The sequence below is a fragment of the Parasteatoda tepidariorum genome, chromosome 3 (genome assembly GCF_043381705.1).
Source record: "Parasteatoda tepidariorum isolate YZ-2023 chromosome 3, CAS_Ptep_4.0, whole genome shotgun sequence".
In the NCBI taxonomy this organism is placed as follows: domain Eukaryota; kingdom Metazoa; phylum Arthropoda; class Arachnida; order Araneae; family Theridiidae; genus Parasteatoda; species Parasteatoda tepidariorum.
In genome coordinates, this window is record NC_092206.1 from 89,476,346 (window position 1) to 89,498,138 (window position 21,793).

General features: G+C 27.8%; 2 protein-coding genes across 4 annotated transcripts; one reads left to right on the forward strand and one right to left on the reverse strand.

The window, feature by feature from the left end:
* Positions 1–848: 848 nt before the first annotated feature.
* Positions 849–13,366, forward strand: LOC107440305 (Hus1-like checkpoint clamp component). 2 transcript variants are annotated; one of them, XM_016053197.4, is made up of 8 exons: positions 849–1,317; positions 2,139–2,266; positions 3,417–3,593; positions 4,568–4,675; positions 5,022–5,096; positions 6,375–6,471; positions 7,987–8,094; positions 8,381–9,886. In XM_016053197.4, the coding sequence occupies exons 1-8, from the start codon at positions 1,224–1,226 to the stop codon at positions 8,464–8,466; spliced, it is 873 nt and encodes a 290-aa protein (XP_015908683.2). In that variant the 5' UTR covers positions 849–1,223; the 3' UTR covers positions 8,467–9,886. The 2 variants fall into 2 exon arrangements, with proteins under 2 accessions (XP_015908683.2, XP_071035053.1); XM_071178952.1 differs by lacking the exon at positions 8,381–9,886 and adding an exon at positions 13,225–13,366 and having other exon boundaries at positions 884–1,317.
* On the reverse strand, positions 11,094–21,558 carry LOC107440302 (protein TRC8 homolog). 2 transcript variants are annotated; one of them, XM_016053189.4, is made up of 2 exons: positions 21,146–21,558; positions 11,094–17,425 (listed from the first exon to the last, which is right to left on the reverse strand). In XM_016053189.4, the coding sequence occupies exons 1-2, from the start codon at positions 21,396–21,398 to the stop codon at positions 15,786–15,788; spliced, it is 1,893 nt and encodes a 630-aa protein (XP_015908675.1). In that variant the 5' UTR covers positions 21,399–21,558; the 3' UTR covers positions 11,094–15,785. The 2 variants fall into 2 exon arrangements, 1 of the variants encoding a protein (XP_015908675.1); XR_011636455.1 differs by lacking the exon at positions 21,146–21,558 and adding an exon at positions 17,957–21,139 and having other exon boundaries at positions 17,287–17,425.
* Between the last annotated feature and the right edge of the window lie 235 nt (positions 21,559–21,793).

Sequence of the window (21,793 nt, forward strand, 5' to 3'; positions counted from 1 at the left end):
TCAGGAGTATAAAACAAGCGAGAGAAATAACAAGCGTAAGTTACATTGCGTTTATAGAAATAAAAATAAATAGTGTTCTGTAAGAAAGAATGTTTGTACTTCTTACACTGCAAATATTTATTATAACGTATTATTTTATCAGACAAATCGAGAAAGGAGATAATTTATGTAACCACGCAGCGTTGATCCTTATAAGGAAGTGCTGACAGACAAAGGTCGAATCAGCCCTGCCAATAGAAAAGACGTGCCATTTTTATTATGAATATATTATTACAGTTTGATTTAGACTATAGAACACTAATATAATAGTGTTCCTTTTTATTGACGAATTAACATTTATTATATTACACTGGCACTAAATTTAAAATATATTTTCCAGAAATCAATTATAATAAAAATAAAAATTATCCAGCAATTTTTTGTTTTGCGGACCATTTGGCCCCCCTTTATGAGCAGCGCACGGGGCATGATCCCCCCCCTCCTCACTACGCCACTGCAAAGAATTTTTAAGTGAATTAGAGGGACGATATCCCGCAGTGAATAAAACAGCAATACGCTTATTTTGCATTTCAGAACTTTTATAAGAATTCGTCATCTAAATTAAAGTCGCCCATCTACTTCAGAAAAAAAAAAAAGAAGAAGAAGAAAAAAGGCGACAGCATTTACGACAGCTACTAATTTAATATTTTGACCAAGAAATTTTCTTAAAACTAGGTTTTTGAAAAGAAATAATATGATAATTGCATAAAAATTGAAAGCTAATATCAGGAAAAAGTCGAACTTATTTTTACAGAGAGAATTACAAAGTTTCCATAATTTGTTTGCTTGCGATCTCCGAAATCTGTGTGCAACGTGACATCATGAGAAGGGAAATCATTGCTTCAGCTCTAAGAGCGGAATGAACTAGCCTTGGGGGATACTAGCCTCTATATTCTTTGTCTACGAAGTACTTCGTTTGGTTTGAATAAAGTATCACACCCAGCATTAATAAAATTGCGCCAAACAAAAATGCTAAAAATGTCATTCTAGTAAACCGGCCATAATGATATTATAGTATCAACAAATCAAATGCCTCTATTTATTAAAAAGTCGGGCAGCTAAGCAACAGCGATTAAATATATTAATATTTATTTTTACAAGCATTTAGATATACAAAACTAGGTGACTGGAAACGTTTATTCCTCTTAAATATAAATTGTGGCGGAAAATGAAAACAGAACTACATGTGTTTTATTGATACTGTTATATTTACAATTGATAAAATAATGAAGTTCCGGGGGAAAATGGTTGAAATTTCAAGCATACAACATTTTACAAGTTTGTATTTGTTGCTACAACTCTTTTTCTTCTACATCAAGACAATTTATTTCAAGATAATTTATTAAAAACAAATCTTTAGTTTTAGCTTTAATCTGGTTGGAGTTTATTTTTCTTGGCGAGGATGTTTTTTTTCCTTCCAAATGCAGGGTTTTATATGTTAAAGTTAAACCTCGATATCTCGAATTTGAAGGGAAAGGAGAAAAAAAAAATTCGAATTAGAAAAAATTACTTATTATCAAGAGTAGAATGAAGGGGTAAAAAAAAGCTTTTTTACACACCCATTAAAAAGATTATCCAATTTTTGTTATTACTAAATACTATTCGAAAACATTAGTACCTAAAAAAAAGTATTCCGTCTTAGTTTAATTAAGCTATTATAATCAGACACTGGGTTCAAATAACAAATATGACATTTTTTTCTCTCACACGTTCTACATATTTTTTGAAATTGCCCATAGTAGATACTTTTTTTTGTTTGCCATATTCTTTGGTAAATCATACATTTCTTTCTCATCTTCCTCTTCTGATTAATCAAAAAGAGCTTTATTTTGCGCAATGTTATCCTGCACAAAATTCTCTGAAACTAATATTTTCTTCGTCGATAATCTATTGAAACTTCGCCTAAAATTGTAGAGCTTCTTCTTCTTCTTTTTTTTTTAGCTTTGTTTTCAAAATATTTTTAGAAAGTGAAGTTTATACTTAGTTAAAATTATTTGATAACATTTTATGGTTTTGAATTGAAATCCTCAAAAGAACTCTTCAGTAAATTTTATCATTCTTTGTTCACTGCATAATAAGAGCTTCATACTTTTTTCTAGGAATATTAAATACCATAAGTAAATTGACAAAAATAGGAGTTTTGAAAATAGTACCCACTCATCTCTATCTTACATTTAATGAAAGAATCACATCGGGCGGTTCCAGTCTATGGTGTGAAATACCTCAGGTAATACTCATTTTTATTTATCAAATGTTAACTTCTGTTCAAATAATCCAGCAACATGAGTAAACGTAGTTGACTTTTTTTTAGATCTAATTATACATAAAAAATAACATTACTAGTTTAGCCAAAACATAAAATGTTTGCTTCTCTATTCCCTTAGGTATTTTGTTGTGAATAAGTTGTTACTAATAGTCCACATATGTGGCAATGGTCGTGAAGAGGTCAATCAATTATGTATTTCACTATAAAATTTTTGTACTTGAGGATTATCCCGTCAACCATTTTCGTATTCTAGGATTATCCCATAGATTATTTTCACCAAACCCAATATTATCGCCAAAAGGTAACTTCTGCCCTTAAAACTGCAAATTTTATCACTTTGTTTTATCAAATTTTATCATTTTTTTGAACTTTGTTTTGATTCTTTTTATTGCACTTACTATGCATATTTACTCTTACATTTTTTGTTATTATTTTATTATTATTATTTAATAAATGTAATGTGTTTGGATTTTGCACATTTTCAGGAGTGTCGAGAGGTCGATGGGATAATTCCAAAGTGCAAAAGTTTTTTTTAATTAAATTTCTATTTTCATACTGTATTGAATCTTGCTAATCCTAATTATGTTATTTATTGTATTTAATAACACTTGTTGTTTCAAGTAAATTCAACAATCTGATATCTGTTACTAAATTAAAATTGGTACTTTTCTACTGCAAGTAAATTAATTTCATTTAACAGAAAACAAATTAATGTCCACTTCCCCCCAAAAAAACAATTAAAAAAATTATAATTGTTAGATTTACTTTCGTCTAACTAATAAAAAGAACCTAAAAAATTTACCTATTTAAAACATAAGTTAGTTTAAATGCTCCTTTTTTGTCTTTTTTTAACTTAATTTATTTTTTAAGGACATTGAAATTCCTTTTGTTTCACAGCAAAAGCTTCAGTTATTATTTGGAATTTAGTTGTTAACCTATTGTAAAAAAGTGTTCTAAGCTTTCTTTGGATAATTAATCATTGACTTTGTATTATAATTGACCTCTTTATCTATATTTATGTATCGATTTTTGTCTTTAGAGATCTATTAAAAGATTAGAATAAGTTTTATCCATACCAATATGTTGATAGTTTCTTTCTTTTTTTTATTAGGACCACTATTTTTGTGAATTTAATATGGAGGGCTTGTCTGAAGAACACAATGAAATATATTTGGAGTTTCAAATTGATAATTTAGTAACTGCTTTTCGATCTGCCCAGGCAGCTAAATCGGTGAAACTTAAATTAACTAAAAAGCATGTACCTTGCCTTACCTTGGAGGTTGAATTAGTAAGTTTATGAAAGCTAATTTTATTCTTATATATAGTAGATTCCAAATTATCTGATTTTATTAATAAACACAATTGGTTATCCCTTTGACCTGCTAAAATATCTGATTGTCTGAGAATAATGCATTAATCCTTTATTAACATTTATTTTGCTTCAATGAACTGACTTCAAAAAAAGAGTTTTCTGCATTAAAAGAGTTTTTGAAAGGTCAAGAACAGTTAAAGACAAACAAACTTTGATGAGAAGAATTAACTATGAATATACATAAAGCTGAATATTTGTAGTTTGAAAAAAGCATCAGCAGACAACATTTTTTACTTAAAATTTTCAATGTTTTTATGAAAGAAAATCGACTTAATTTTGTTCCTCGTATTTCATTATTTTTTTAATATTTAAACATATTAATTTGCTTTTGAATTATGAGACTTTTTTTTAATTAAAATTATCTGATTATCTGCCCAGCTAATCCTACACATCAAATTAAAAAAAAGAGAGAGAGAGAGAAAAAAGGATGTCTTTATTTATGAACTAAAGAGTTCAAATAATCATTTACTCACATTTATTTAGATATGTTTTATCATACCAGTTTTTAGTTAAGTAATGGTCATTCAAGATATAAGAGAATATTGTTGTATGTGTTTTATTGTTGTATGTGTGTATTGTTCATTGTGTTTTATATAAAAATTTACAAAATCGTATATTCATATTAAATTGAAAACTTAAATCTTTTGTATTACAATAATAGCCATTTAATTTTAGTAATTTTTGCTTGTACACTTGTAAAATGTACCTTATAAAATCCTATTGATTTCGTTTTTCTTACTTACCTTAATATCAGATACATGAACCTATCAGATTATTAGGAGTCTACTTTCTGTTTATCTTTTAATTGCTTGAAATATTGTATATTGTTTATTAAGAAATTATAAATGTTTTTCCATTGAATAAAAAATAATTAATATTCTGTTTTTTAGCCATCTTTGCACTCCCATTCTCGTATTGTTGTTCATGATGTTCCTGTTCTAGTGATTCCTCGACGTTTGTGGGAGCAGTTTCAAGAGCCTACAATGATACAATTTGATGTTAGTTAGTTTTTTTTTTGTCTTTGAATAAAATATTATGGAAAAATGAGTAACAGATTTTTATTTTTTAGTAAATTTGTAGATGATTTCTAAAAATTAAAATTGAATTAAATGTCATATTGGTATATGCTAAGATTAAATTGTGTCAGCTCTAAATGTTGTTCACTAAATTACAAATCTTTAATTTAATTTAACCTATTATTATTTTTTTGTCAAAATTTAATTCTAAGAAGTATTAACTTTCATCGAAAAAGTTTTGCTTGTTTTTTGATATTGTTATTGTGTAAAAGATCTTTTATTGTGTAAAAAGATCTTAATTTGTTTTGGTTGCTTATTATTATTTCAGGTTTCTATATACATGCCTTCATTAAAAATTGTTCGAAGTGTTGTTGAAAGAATGAAAAATATTGGAAACCATATGGTAAATGTTTTCTTTTAAATTAAATTAATTATGTTCTTAGTGTGTATCGAGTTATTTCTCTTTTTTATTTGCTACTGTGTACATTTGTTCAATTGATTAATATATGATTAAATCAATAATTTTTGCCTTTAGTAAGTATATTTATCCTTCCCAAACTGAATATTTTTTCGAATGAATAGTGTAATGAATAGTGTATCCTTGTGAAAAAAAACTTTAAAATTAATCTTGATTCATTATTAGTCTTGATGCAAAATAAAAATATATTTCGTAGTGTAATCTGTATTTAAGCAGTATAAAATCAATATTAAATTTTCTCATTTCAAAACTTGTAAATTCTGTCATGCAATACTAATATATTAATCTGCAAAAATCTTTAGTGCTGAAATGGTATTGCTATTTCATCATATTCCCGTTTTGCTACATATTATTCTAGCTTTGTTTCAAAGTTAATACTATTTACAGAAATTTTACTATGTATGCTCCAAAATTACAGTAGGTTTCCTACAAAAACAACATTTTGTTACAAAAGGGAGAAATTGGTAATGCACCTGATAAAACGATGCTCAATCATACTATTGTGGTTGTTACAAAGCCAGAAATTCGGCTGCTAGATAACAACAATAAAGAAGAAAACAAAAATGCATGTTTTTTTTTAAAAATTATATCAATATTAATGTTAAAAAAATAGAGAAAAAAAGTGTTTTATTTTTAACTTTATTATAGCCATTATTTCTTGTAATTAGTTTGTTTTAATTCAATGTTTTTATACTTAAAAAACATCATTTCAATTTTTAACGTACCCTTCATCCACAGGGTATCAAATACTGAGGTTCAACTGTGTTAATTAAGATTATTGTTTTTTATTTCTAATGCTCACCACATTCGGCAACCGTATGCCATCGTGGTTCTCAAAAACTGTATTGTTGACCTGTTTTTCATGGGCGCTTCATCAACGTAAAAATAAAAGAATTTTTTTTTATTTTACACGAATGATCAATGGAAGTAGAAAAGAGTTGAAAGTATTTATCATTTTTTCTTTTAATTAATATATTGATCCGCGAATACAAAACATTTTTGAACTTAAATTTGCTTAGAACTATTTATTTTAATACTTATAGACATAATTTAATGCATCTCACTAACTGTTTACAAATAACTAGGTAGTTTTAATGCTGAGGAAAGACTACATTCAAAAATTATTACTTAGTTTTATGCTATCCTTAATGTGAAAATTTATGTGAGTAAATGTGCTAAAATTCTTTTCTTTAACAACTTCAGACAATGTTTGCTAGTTCAGATGGTGAAATAAATTTGTGCTGTGAAACTGATACTGTTACCATCACGACTCATTTCAAGGATTTGAATTTGACCTCTGGTATGTTAAAATATTAATGAATGTCTTTTAGAGCTAGTAAATAGTTTCATAATTGTTTAGAGGAGTGCTAAAAATGTAAATACATTTCTTATCACTTTGATTGACTAATTTATTAATATATATAGTAAATGAACTGATTTTTTAAATCAGTTGTTGTAAAAAGGAAAAATTTGGGTAACCTTTTGAGATGTCAAAAGAAATCAAGAAGTCTTCTGTGAAATCAAATTTTAAGTTTAAATTTCATATGCATTATTGTTTGAGAACTCTGGACATCTTAAGGGATTTGCCTTGTAGACTCCAAGAGTCAAACTTACACAAAAAATTCACTTTGAAAAAAATATGATTTATGCATTCACCTCTTCAAACTCTAATTTTTCACAGTAATTAATCATTTGGAAAACATAATACTGCTGTAAATACTAAGAAAAGTGTTTTTCCAAAAGTACGAATGTAAAAATGTGAGCTTAATTTAAAAACAACTTTGTACAAGCGTAAATTTCTGAATAAGAAAAAAATTAAACAAGTATGAAGAACTGTTCTCGACTGTCTTTTTCTTAGTCTTATGTTGATTAGATCTACATCTTTTCCTCTCCAACTTAGAAAGCAAATTGTGAGCTTTCACTGCCCTTTGAAGCTTTAAGCTTTTTTTATTTTTTTAAACGAAATATTAAAGTTTTGTCCCCTCACATGGAGAAATAAAAGAATTTTTCCCATTTACTTTACCATACACACAGCTTCGAGGAAGTTATTTTAAATTTTTGCATCTAACCTTAAATGTTCAAGTCTAAAATTAAATTGTTTTATTTTATTTATTTATTTATTATTATTTTTTTGAGAAAGAGAAGAATTGAAAGTACCGTAATTTCGCGGAGAAACGCCGCCCTGGTATACACGCCGCGCCCTCAAAAATTGGCCCCCCAAAAAAAATTTCGTCGCACACGCCGCACCATCGTACACGCCGCGCCGGATTATACTATACCAAAGCAGGTATTGATTACAGACTTAAAACATGTTCTATATACGCATATATATATAACTTAAATAGTTAAATAAGAAACCAATAAAAGGATATTAAATACACAAAAAAAATTAAGCAATCCTACTAAAATGGATTTCAATAACTTTCTAAGTAAATATTAAGCATTTTCTNTTTATTTATTTATTATTATTTTTTTGAGAAAGAGAGAGAGAAGAATTGAAAGTAATTATCTGGTTTCTAGAAATTTTCAGAACTTAGAATTTTTTAAATTTATAGATTACAATCCTATTATTTTGCAGTGATGTAGTTCTAGCTTAAAATTTATTTAGTTTTTTTTTCTGACTAGACTTAACAAAAATTTTGTATCTTAAAATGGTGACAATGATTTTATTAAAAAATGTTTCGAACATGCATTGATATTGTAATAATCTCTTTAGTATCTCTCGATGTTGATATAGCTATATAAAAATGGCTGATTTTGTAATACAGTGATTTTATTAGTGGTATTCATTATATTAATGACAAAAATGTCTCAGTTTCAGCTCACTTGTCGGAAAAAAGGAAAGCGGAATGCAGAATTGATATTCGCAAGTTCCATCAATTTGTTTTAGGACAACAAATAAATCCAGCAAAAGTTATTTGTAGTAAGTTTCTTTTCCTTTTTTTTTTCAAAATATATTATTTAAAAAAAATTCAAATAACTGAATACTAACAACAAAAATTTTTTAATGCTAGCCATAGCTAGAAAAATATCTCAACTGATTACATTCAATATTTGCCATGTATTCATCTCTTCCCCGATTTCTTATAATTCAAAGCACATCTATCCATAAAACCATTTAAGGTATATCTTAACTTGAATATTTAAATAATGTTTGTTCTTATTTTTTTTATATTTTGTTTAATTAAAATGTTTTATAAATTTTTTAGATATAACAAATAATCAGATGGTTCAATTCTTTCTACTACATGATGATGTGTCCATTCAATACTTTCTACCTTGTGTTATTACGTAAATTGAATCTACTTTTGGTATACTATAATGCGAACAACTACATTTCATCATAATTTGATAAGTTTCATCCTTTTTCATATTTTTAACTTATTATTAACAAAATTATTTTTTAACACAATTTATCAAGTAACTCTATTATTTTATGCATTCCATATAATGTTGTATATATGAGGTGCAAATTATTATTCTGTGTTGTTATGAGGTTCTTTGTAGTAAATTTTATTTTTTAGTACTTTAAAGAATGCGTTTGATAAATGAGCATTATAAAATTTTAAAAATAATGTAAGAAATACATGCAAAAAAAGTAACTTGTTATATTCAGTGCATCAATCTTTTCCCTTTTAAAGTAAGCAGTAACTTGAACAGTTGTGATTCTTTATAACAGTTAAAATACAGCATTTATCAAGAAGGAAAGCAAAAAAAGGTTTTTGCTTCAGACAATTTATAGTACCTCGTAAAGAAATTTTCTGTGATATGAAATTTTTGTCAAAACTTTTAACTAGGGGTCTGTCCATTTGCATCCTGTCTCTTTATTACATTTGTTATTTTTATTCTAGAAGTTTCTATTATTAAATCTTTATTTTTTTCTTTCTTCTCTTAATTGATGTACTCTCCAATGACTATTAAGATTCAGCCCAAAATATCACTTCTTAATCACACCAAAGTACACGTTTTTTCAACTATTTTGGTAATAATATAAAATTTGTTTAAAAAGATTTAAATTGAAGTTTTAATATTCGTTTAAATAAGGTTGTGTTTTAAATATTTATTTAAAACAATTGTCATTATTGTAATAATTTTTTTGTCATATATTTATTTTTTGAAGTATAACTTTGTGCTAGTTTCATGGGGAAAACTACGTAAAAATGCAGTTTAATTTGCTGTACAAACAGAGATAAGTTTTAAATCTTTCCATAACTAGTAAATATTTAGTTATTGATTTTTTCATTAACAAAAGAGTTATGTAATTCATAAAGTATTTATTCATTTCTTTCTGCATTATATCATTTATTAATATTTTAATTTTTCATTATAATAAACTCATAATTGTAAGTTTTCTATTTCATTTTCACCTTAAAATTTATTTTTAGATGTATGTATTTGCATTGCTACCAAATCAACACTCTTCCCAACCTTAGGTGTTCAATTTACTCTATTTTATTTTCATTACATTTGATGTTATTGCATCAGTCGCAGTAATTAGTTTAGATTAATTTTGGGATGCAAAATGTTTAGTTGCAATAAATTTAAGGTAAAAATGTGTTTTTTTCCCCATTTAATTTTTCATTATTAGAATATAATAATTATGTAACTCCTTTCCAACATTCTGTGATATCAAAGGCATTTTTGTAAACAAAACTGTTTATAAAGAATTCTGTTATGTAAATATCTTGAATGAGAATAAAAGTAATTTAATATAATTTTCTCTTTTCTTATCTGGAAATAGATTTGTTTCAATTTAAAATCTAAATAATGCTTAGATTTCATATGAAATAAATATTTCATTTTAAGATTTTTTTTTATATTAAAAATAATTTTTGCTATTCTTTTATTAAAGAAAAATAAAAAAGTGAACACGTAAAATTTTTTTAAAGCTTTGATGCATCAATTAAACCTAGGTTAGCACAAAACTAAAAAAAATTTGGAAATATTTAATTGTTTCGAACAAAATTTGTGTTAGAACAGTTCTATAACAAATTTTTCACATTTTTTAGGAAAAATTACTATAAAAGGAGATATTAATTCCTATATTAGTTGCCATCGTTTCTTAATTATGTATAATTTAATGTATTTTAAAATTATAATTTCAGGTAGAGTAAAATTATTGCTCCAACTCATTATTCACAAAAATATTGAAATTTCTGTTCAAAGACACTTAACCTCACCTGTTTCAAAAATAATATTCTTCACCTTCTTCTGTTTGAAACGCTTTTTTGTAGCTCACCTTTTGCTATTAAACCCAACATTGTTTGTTCTATCACCTTTTACAGTTATAACCATACTTTTATTACACTTTTTGTAAAGTTGACTGCAAATCTGTTAAATTTAGTATTCTTAAGCCAGAAAAATTGAGTGACATGTACCTCTATTAATCTATTTCATTTATATACAAAAGAAAACTTCTATTATTTACAATATCAGATACTTGTAAATAGAATTAGATTAGATTAAATGTTTTCTTTAATTTATAACAGCGCAGTGAAACAGTTAAAGTTTTTTAAAAAAGAAAAAAATTCCAGTAAATTCTTGTGTGAGAGAATAATCTCCCCCCCCCCTCCCAAGTTTCTGCATTCAGTTCAAAACTTTTCTGACATATTACTATACATCCATTTAATCTTTTTTTCCATTATGTTTTATTTTATTAATATGATAATGTGATTTTTATTTTTTGAAAATTGTAGTGTTGTTACAATTATTTTTCAATTAACTAATTTAATATACGCAGCACTATTTGTTTGAATTTTAAACTAAAAACAGTAACTCTGCAAGTAAAAATTTAGGTCCATCACATTAATTTTCTAAAAGAATTTTTTTATCCTGCTTTAAATTTTTGAAAACTATCAGTCTAAATTATGAATTATGTTTATTTCTATATATAACACAGGAAATTTAAAACAAACTACAAAATAATCAAAATATTTGTTCTTTATTTGTTTGCATTTAAAAATATCTTAACAGTTTTAAACAAAAAATTTACAATCAAAACCAAATCAAAATTATGAAGATTTTACAAAAATGCTGTGGAGACAAACTGGATCACAATAGTTTGAGATCACCATTCAAAAATTATTTAAGTGCTGAATAGTAAAAATTCAATTTTTTTAAAACTTTTTCGTTTATCGTATCTGTAAAAGAATATTGAAAAAAAAAATTCTTCACATAACAATTATTGCACAGAAAAGCCATTATTTCACTATAATTAAACTCAATATGAAAAGAAATATTTAATCCTTAAATAATTAATATGCATAAGGTCTACTACAAATCAAAACTTCCTCTGCAGTAGAATTAAATCTTACATCAGCCTTTGGCTAATTCACATCCTTTTTCTAAACAAAAAATTGTTACTTTATCCAATTTACTATTCAAATTTTTATTGCACTCGTTTTGTATTAAAACTAATCAGTTTTTATTTATATCTGATTTAAGTGAAACAAAACAAAATGCAAAAACAGTTGATTCAAAAGATGGTAGCATATGCTAAGTGTAGATTACGCTGAATAACTTTAAATCCTACTATTGGATTTTTACGTACAAATATGCAATCTTAATCATTCGAATAATTAACCATATTGAGTATGAAAGGTGATTTATTAAAATATTTTTAAAAAAATACCTTTCCTAAACAAACTTATTTTGTTTTATGTTCAACCTATGGGCAGTTTGTAAAATACAACCCAATTAAGTAAGTCAGTAGATTGGGCAGGAAATTGATAACATAAATTTTACTTTTTACGTATTTTGCCATATTTCAAAAATTAGTTGAGTCACATAAAATTTTTCCTACTATAATGAAACTTGTTTGTTCAAATGCATTTCTAAGTGAAAAATTCTTTAATGCAAAGAAAATTGAGGGTTTTTTTTTTCTTTGATGTGCTTTAGAATAAAATAGGCTTTCTCAAATATTAATTTTTTTGCTAAGCTTTTTTCATATTTACAGACACATAATTCAATTTTCAACAGCATGTATATTAAGTATGTAGTTTCCTTTGCTCATCCAAGTTTATTTATTAAATCCTACAAATTAATTTTATTTTCAAAGTATGAGAAAATTAATGGCAAATGAGTTAATAAATGTTTGAAGTATAAAACTTCCATAAGTTAAACCTTCTGCTTTTCCATAGGAAAAAAGAAAAAAACATGAGAAATCAAATACATTTCATATCACTCATTCTTTTATGTTTTGTGTATAAGGCTAAACACTAGACATTGGGTAACAGCAATATTTATATCATGATAAAGCATGGAAATATACAGTGATTATAAATGCATTTTTAAAGAAATACTATAATTTATCACAAACTCAGAAGTGTAAGGCATTTTCAGGACTTCAAAGGATGATAATAGCAACTAGTAACAAAATCTTGGAGTGTTACCTTCGAGCAAGTTGTACCACAGTTGTCTTACTGTACCAATACTCACATGTAATTTTATTTTTAAAAAAACTAACCCAATTGGGTTACTCTAAATTTCTACATATTATACAATCATTAAAACCTTTTTGTCTTTTAATATTTACTAGCTTCTTTATTCCAAGCATGTTACAAGAGTAAAATCCCCTATATTTTAGAAATATAAAATTTTGTTTTATTCTTCATAATAATTACTACCTTATAGAGCTTGAACATTTGTCTACTTTTTCCACATATTCGCCACTATGAATCATGCATTTTGTTGACATTGTGACAGATTTTATAAAACCCATGTCCTAATAGCTTCTCGTGATGAACAAGTGTTGAAACTTATCTTACTTCTCATCAAAGAGGAGACCAGCCAAATATTGTTTCTAAACAGAAAATGGGTGGCAGTCTCCAAGTGCAAAGTCTTGACTACAGAGTGGAGTTGTGGTGATTTTCTATAGAATAGAAGTTGTTGACAAAAAAGCACAAGTCAGGCGTGGGCAATAGTTTTGGTGGTAAATGTTTGCACCTTAACTAATTTTTTGGCTTTAAAATAATTCTAACTTGTGTCACGTTTTTTTTAGTATGTATTCGTTAAAACTATTTGCTCCAATAACAATATAAACGCTTTTCTCAAGGACATGACAGGGAGCTGGTGTGTTAGGAGCACACAAATCTGCAAAAGCGCATTGACCAAGGCAGCAGTTATGTAGAAAAAAGAGAAAACTTCTAAATTGATGTAAATATTTTAGAAAATAAAATAAGCCGGATTCGTTTATATATTGTTGTGACATGTGATTCATTCATTCCTTGACACATACTCCACTCCCTTGGTTTTCTCTCCTTTGTCTCTCTGTGTTGTCTAATTAAAGTTGACTACTTAAAGTACTTCATTATATCTCATAAACCTCCAGCTGATTAAAAATTATGTTTCCTTGAAAAACTTTAGATCTAATCTATTTTTTACCTACTATATAATAGTGAACAAAGTAGCTGTTAATCAAGCTATTTTAAGAAAAAATATTTGCTATTCTTTGTAGTTTTTTTTTTAATTAAAAATAATTTATAATTTATTGCAAAAAAAAATTCTAGTAGACTCAGGAATGTTTTATAAATAAAATAACATTAAAATATAAGAGAAAGAAAATTATTAAGCGATATATTACAATTTAATGTACAGTGTGCAAAAAAAGGACCATCCTGAATAACTTTTGATCTAATGATTGAATCTTCACGTTCTAGGATGATCTCAAATCTGGTAATTTATAAGTGCAGATGATATTTTAAGTTACGAAATCTAACACAAAAACGTACTTTCTCTGAATAAACATACATTTCTATCAACGGATTCGAGTTTAAATATCTATTAAAAAAAATTTATTAAATTTTTCACAAACTCTTCAACCGATTTTGCCATATAAAATTGTATTCTTTATATTATATATCGCATATAGAATGTAAAATATATTCTATATTCTTTAAAGCCATAAAAAATTGTATACCTTACAGTTCAAAAGTTTTTCCGACCATTTCTAAATAAAGTAATAAAAAAATAGTAAATATTTACTACATAAATATTATTTTTTGCATGGACTTACCTGTGAATAAACAAATTTTATAATTGTGAGCAAAAATTTTTCAATTCGGTAAAAAAGTTCTCGAGATACAGCGGAATACACAAAAAGTAAAATTAAGGTGTCAAAACTTTGGACCTTTCTCCTGACCAAATTACAGAAACAATGATTTTGCTAGATTGCAGTTACCCCCTATGTTTTGGGGGTCAGAAATCCGAACCTGTCAAAAGCAAGGTACGTTTTTTCAGAAAAATACATTTTTGTGTCTGATTTCGTAACTTAAAATATCGCCTGCTGTGGCCCTAGCTAGATCTCAGAGGTATAAATAAAGAAAAGCTTAGTGCCACACAGACAAACATAAATTTGAATAATTACGAGGGGAAAAAGAAGGTCCATTCTGTCCGAAGTCTGAGCATCTACTATCTCTTCAGATGGCGCTATAATAGTGGGGGAAAGAGGAAAGTTTATCATTCTTTCCCCCTGGTTCCGATTAAACGTCTCGTAGATTGAACAGCAGTTTTTGGTCCTTTGCTTCTTCTGAGGGTCGTCAAGGTTTTTGGGTTAGGATCAAGAGTCTTTGGTCTGCTTTGCTTATGTAAAGGTGCCACCGGCACTGCATTTTATCAGAACACTTTTTCAATGCAGACATATGATACTGTCCTAACGGTTTATGTGGCTTATCAATGTGGGCAACTTCATACGATGTACGGTCCATCTCTCTTTGGCATGAACTTGGCCCTAGCTAGATATCGGGTCTATAAATAAAGAAAAGCTTAGTGCCAAATATTTTTATTAATAACAAACAGCACACGGGCAAACATAAATTTGAATAATTATGAGAAGGGAAAAAAAAGATCCATTCTGTCCAAAGTCTGAGCATCTACTGCCTGTTCAGGTGGTGTTATAATAGTGGGGGAAAGAGGAAAGTTTGTCATACTGCACTTATTAATTAGCATATTTGAGATCAGCCCCATCAGCCATTAAGATTGAGTCCTAGAGCGTGAAGATCTGATCTTTATATCAAAAGTTATTCAGGGTAATCTGTTTTTTGCACACTGTACATAAAATTCTAAAGAAAGTAGCAATTACTCAATCAGAATAAAACAGTTTCATTTAAGTTATTTCAGTAATAATAGGTTTTTGGTCACAGATTTTGTGTTTCTAAGAAAGGTTAATTAAAGAAGGTTAGAATAATTTTACTCTTAGACAAGTTTAAAGTTTTCAAATATTTGTTTTAAATAGGCAAAAATGAAAGAACTTTTCAATGTGATCTTTTGCAAGGTCATTTGGAACATATTTTTCAAGCATTTTATTAAAGCGTGTGGAGTGTCAATAAAATAATGGGCCATGGTCATATTTATTTCTAGAACTGAACGATTGTGTTACTATTAAAAAAAAAAAGTTTCAGAAAAATATATACAACCTTTTAAATGTAATGCTTCTAAAAGGTATTTGTTTAATTTTATGGTATAACATTTTATTTACTTAACAGAGTGTTATGTACTTGAGATGTGTTTTAATTTAACAATTTGGAGTTAAATATATACTATAGAATTGTAAAATACTGTGAAACAGTAACTCATAAATAATTGTGATATTAATGAAGTGAAGTTGGGTTTTTAATTTCAAGAGACAACACTTTCGTTATGGAACCTTTGTCTTTCTCTTGCATTGACACTGCTACTTGGCAATATTGTTCTATGACATATAGGACAAGTCTTTCTTTCACACAACCATTTCCTAAGACAATAAGAATGATAAAAGTGATTGCAACGCGTTATGCATGTAATATGTTTACTTATATCATTTAAGCAAATAGCACATACACCATCCTCTTTTTTAGAAGCAATGGGCAAGGCATTGACACTATGAAAAATTAAACGCCTTTCCTGCCAGGCATGCCAACCAGAAAAAAGTTGGCTCCAAATATTATAGTAAAAATGAATGAAAATAAAGAACAATCTCAACATACTGCCAGATTCCATAAGTTTATTGATACCAGTTAAGAGAAGTAATACTGAAAGCACAAGAGTAATTATGTCTTTTGCACTTTCAAGATAGTAAATGTAGTCATAAATCTCGTACCACATTGTATAGCGATAAGAGTGAATCAAATTTAAAAAATATATCATTGCACTAATTAGAAGATTTATCAATATTTCAGCTACAAAAACAGTTAAAGGAAATGACCAAGTTTCAAATGCATTTGTTCTTTGTAGAAATAACAAGTATGAGACACAAACAAATAAAAGTACAAAAAGAGCAATCAAAACCCTACAATGTCTTTGTGGTGTACTTCCTGTCGCGCTTAATAATATCAATTGCTTATTAATTTGTACATTAAATCTGCTTAGTACAGAAATAAGCATAACCCAGCTAATTTTAGATACCATATTTAAACGACTACTCGGTGGGAGATTCATAACACTAAATTTGATGCCCAATAAAACTAACAGTTGTGAAAACATAGCTGAAACACTAATTTGTTCTTCTTTAGGTATGATAAGAAATTCTTGTAAAAAGTTGTAAACCTTTTCAACAAATAAAGAAAGAACGGTTGCTGTGCCAGAAATTGCAACAACGTTTTCAAAACTAATTATAACAATGTGAGACATAATAAATTTTGCACGAACTAATGAAAAAATATTTTCATAATGCTCATTTAAAACATCATCATACATGTAATATATAAATATTTTAATGAGACGGATAGTAGTAAATAACTGCAAAACTTGAGTTACTTTGTAATAAGTCCAAAAATACCCAAATAAATTTAAATTGTGGTGAATGTTAAAGGACAAATGAAAGGGAAACAGGTTTTCGTGAAGAAAAATCAGCAAGTTTGGAAGGCATTTCAGTAAATGAACAACTAAAATAATGCAGGTTACCACAGAAACTAAGATGGGTGTAACAAAAGAAAAAGAAGGCAATGCAGCATTTATTAAGGTGGGGAAAATAAATAAAACAGCAATTAAAAATTTTTTATGAGTAAAGTAAGAAAGATTCACAGTAGAGAAACAAAATACTAATGCTAAGAATGTTTGAGATACATAATTGTAAAAAAATACTTGGACAGCATTTTGATTAATATTGAAAAGCTCTTGCTGCAAGGTGGAATGTTGAGCTAAAAGATCAGAACAAAATTTTATAAATTCGATGTTCAATATGTAAGACCATAAAATGACTCCAAGAGAAGCAGCTGATAAGTAAAATGACATCAGATGATGAGTTTCTTGAACAAACAGTATTGCAGCAACCAAGAAACCTAGAAATAAACTTAAAATGAAGTAACAAGTTTGAGATGTGCACTTTTAAAAAACACATTAATACCAATGGGAATTATGATAAGAAGATTTTATCATGCATTTCAAACTTACAATATACTGTTTTTAAGTACTCATTTCAGGGTGGTTATGTTTAAAACATAGAATAAGAAATTTATTTTAACAATATTGCTACGCCCATTTCTGTCAGACTCCAAATGTTAGGAAAGAAATGTCTAAGTTTGATCATATCTATTTATATTGTTATAGTTTATCTTTCGTAGAATAACGAATTTAAAACAACTTTGTTTTTTACTTTTAATAACAGTAAAAAGTAAAGCACCCTGCAATAGTCAGTTGACGCCAAAGGGGTTCTTGGAAATTTAAACCCTACAATTATAAGACCAACAGTATGACAGCAGATATATGATTGGCATTATGCACTGGCTGCTTTTACTTTTTTTTTTATTTGTTCTAAATTATTATAAATAACAGCACTTAGCAAGCATTAGCTGATATATGCTCTAACTTACACTTTTAGGCCGGGATAGCCTGGTCGGTAGGGCGCTGGGCCCATGTCCAAGAGTTTGTGAGTTCGATCCCCGTCGGCCGAAGACTAAATGGTGACTAATGCTGTGGTAAATGGTGACTGATGCTCGTTAAATCTGTCAAGTGGCTAAGTCGTCCCTGTTCCCATTACAAATCAATATCTCTGGGGGTACTGATCCAGGAGTTTCCTTGTCTTCTAGATTGATTCAAAATTACAAGGCAATGGAGTTGAACATTAGTAGTCGTAAACCCACAAATTTGGGTCGGCTGTTCAACGACGGATATATATATATAACTTACATTTTTGTCATTAATTGAATTTTTTTTCAAAAGTAGACTTTTACCCCTTTAAAACAGTCATTTTTGTTTAAATATTTACTCACTGATATACTAACATTTAAAAAATAAAATAGCAAATTTGTATTTAAGAGGTAGATTTGTATTTGTAAGAATATTCATCGATTCAGGATTCATCTTTTTTTTATTAAATTTTTTTTGACAATATGAAGAAGAAGAAAAATTAATTTTAGGGGCATTTTAACTTTTTGAAATCACAAAAAAAAAAACTTTGATTTGTTTTTTAGTCAATTTTGATTTCACCAAATTTAAGTTTAGTGTAAAAAATATTATTGAAAGAAATGTGGTGTGGGGTTAAACTAAAACATCTTGAAATGTTACTCCTTTTTGTCACCATGACATTTTAGCGTAGATGGAAGAGTTGGTCTACAATTGATGTGATGTATTATTCTCCTTTCCTTTCGTGGTTCTTTATTGTACAAGATTTTCATCGTCTTTAAGAGGTAAAGAGAGAAAGCTGGTAAAGTTATTTTTCTTTAAATGTGATCTTTTAATTTCTTAGTAGAAATGCATTAAGATATTAAAAAGAGGGATAAGACATAAAATATTTTTATTTAATCACCAACAACAGTTCAAAGTGAGCCTCTTTATGAAATTGTTATGTTGATATAACATTGGTTAATATCTTCTAGTTTGGTAGCATTTTTACTAAGTGGTTGATATGATTACCTTTCATGTTCAGGTTCTCTCCTTCTAAGAGTCATTCAAATATTACCAAAGCATGCTTTTTGGAATTTTCTACCCCTTTATCAGCAAAAATAAGTAAATCACACACTTCTTCCCATGATTACATAAGAATTTCCCTTTTTGTTTTTTATTTCAACTTATACAGTTGTAATCCAATTCAATTTACGAAGTTGTCCTGATATCCCTAATAAAAAGTGTTTTGTTCTTATTTGTCTTGATTTTTAGCTTTTTTCCTGATTCTCGGTTGTGTTCAGAACATCCCATTTTACAAGAATACAAATCAAGAATTTTAAAAAATGGATTTTAAGAAGATCTAATATCTTTTTATTTTGATATATAATGCTAGTCATCATCATAGTTGGCCAGACAGCCCAAAGCCTTCCTATATAATCCTAATAGAAATCACAAAATTTGATAGCTCCAATTTAGAGACTGCCAACTAATTCAACCCTACCCATACGTTTCATTGCTTGAACCTCATTCTATGAAAAATGAAACTCAAGATATTGTCAAATTTTTATGATGATGAATTCAGGGATCATAACCTGATTTATTATTTTAAGCAAGTGTTACAATAAATTCTCTAGGGTGGACTTGTAGTTTCATAATTATCGATTGGTCTCTATATATGGTTTTAAAAATGATTATACTTGTTTTAGGTCCCGCAGTGGACTGATCGTTAAGACACGGTTCCCAGCAGATCACTGAAGTCAAGCATCACTGGCTGCGGGTGGGTGACCACTTGGATCAGTCTGCGTAGGGACCGAGGGTGTGCGGTATTGGTCCTCGTTAAAGTGTGCTACCGTAAAGTGCTCGACTTAACGCGCAGGTCGTCGGGCTACCGAAGCGGGGCTGCCATCCCCTCAGCAGAGGATCAAAATTGTGATGGCATGTCTTCGGATCATCCTCCTGGATGTTTCCCAGACAGTCGCCAATAGCCCATTGTGCAGCTCTAGTGCGACGTAAATTAACAACAACACTTGTTTTAGTTTGCCAGATTGCTAAAGTAGTCTGATATATGTATATTGTTCCAAAAATATTCCTGATTTTTTTCAAATAATTATCCTGATATTTGATTGGCCCACTAAATTAAAAGATGTAACTCTACATAAAGCAAAATTTACGTTATAATTCATTTTATAAAATTTTAGTCGGTTCCTATTAGGACAAAAGGTTAATATTCACTAGAAACCTTTCGTGTTTTCTTTCTGAGACAGAAACTTTTGACCTCTAGAACTCATCAGAAAAAAATATTTCTAACTTTTTCCTCCCCTAATTTAACTTTTACTTAAAATGTAAAATTTTTGCAACTATTAAAAAAAATTTAAAAAATCGAAAAAGAGGAAATTATGTTAGCAATTTCATCATTTAGGAATGTTATTTGCAGCTTTAAAAGCATACAAGTCAGTTTTTATAAAATGGAGCCGTACTTATAATATTAGTAAAAATCAGTATTGTTATTTAACATTACTCCAATTTTGAGGAACTTTCATTAGTGAATACCTAGTTTATTTCATTAAAAATAATTTTGAGAGAAATGTGTACCACTAAAACACACCTAATTACAGTTATAATAAAAATCATTTTTATGATGCTGGAGATAATTCTTATTTATATTTTTTAATAATGTATCAAAAATTTACCAACCCTTTATTAAATATGCAGATTAAATACATCAAGTTTATTAATAATATTAGATATTTGTCAAAATAAAAACATTACAGGGAAGGAATTTTTAAACATAAATAATGTTTAAAAGATCACAAAAATGTAATTGACATTGTTAGGTTATTGATTTAACAGTTTAATCCACGGCTAAAATAAGTGGTCAATTTTGTTTTTTACAGTTAACTATTACGAAAACTTAGTCTTAGTGCGAACTAAACATAGTCTTAGTATCGCACTATTGACTACAATATTGTTTTCAAAAATTTGTACATTGTGACTACTGTAGTTTCGTTACTTGTAGGTTAATTTACTGGTTAAGAATGTTACAATTTTGACTATAATTACGAAATTAGAAGGTTTTCAAGGAATTAGTATGTCTGCATTTATTTGTATTAATAAGCCACTGAATATTAAAACTTTGGAAAAGTAGTAAAAGAAAAAAGACAGAGATTAAAAATTACCAAAGGCTTGCAGAAAGAAAGAAGCAAGAGTTTCAAAGGAAAATAGAGAGAGATGATTTATCCAAGTATTTGATTTTATAGTAATAGGTAATTGAATTATTTCATTAATAACAGTTTTAAATATAAACCAGCCATCAAAAGAAATACAATTTTTTGAATTGCATATTGTATCCATCAAAAAAACAGATGGAACGCGTAATAACAGATGCAGAAAAGCTTTAAATTTGTGATGCACCAAAATATTTTCCATCATGCAATAAGAAAGAATTGATTGACATATAAATGAAGTTTCTTTAGTAATAATTTATGTGATTTTATTGGGTTTCCAAATTAATGATGAGTAACTTATTGATTTAATTACAGTAACAATTTTTATAACTAGTTCTAGGGAAATTGTTCAATTATTAAATTTTGAATCACCCTTATTAAATGTTACTTTTGTACATATATAATTGAGAAAACGATGGTCTGAGCAAAACGCAATAAAAAATTAAACATATATTTACTATGACGTCACACTTGATTATTTATACGATCGCTTTTAACACGCTCGTAATCTCAGACTCTAAAAACGAAAGTTAATAATTATCACATATCAAGCATAAAATTGAATCTGATATAATTAAATTATACAATTAATTGTGTGTA

Coding starts and splice junctions, on each gene's coding strand:
- LOC107440305 (XM_016053197.4), top strand. CDS start 1,224: ATGTGTTTTATTGATACTGTTATATTTACAATTGATAAAATAATGAAG. Junction 4,676..5,021: donor CTACAATGATACAATTTGAT/GTTAGTTAGTTT, acceptor TTATTATTTCAG/GTTTCTATATACATGCCTTC. Junction 6,472..7,986: donor GGATTTGAATTTGACCTCTG/GTATGTTAAAAT, acceptor AAAATGTCTCAG/TTTCAGCTCACTTGTCGGAA.
- LOC107440302 (XM_016053189.4), bottom strand. CDS start 21,398: ATGATGGAAAATATTTTGGTGCATCACAAATTTAAAGCTTTTCTGCAT. Junction 17,426..21,145: donor TTTCTTTCTGCAAGCCTTTG/GTAATTTTTAAT, acceptor GTTTATTTCTAG/GTTTCTTGGTTGCTGCAATA.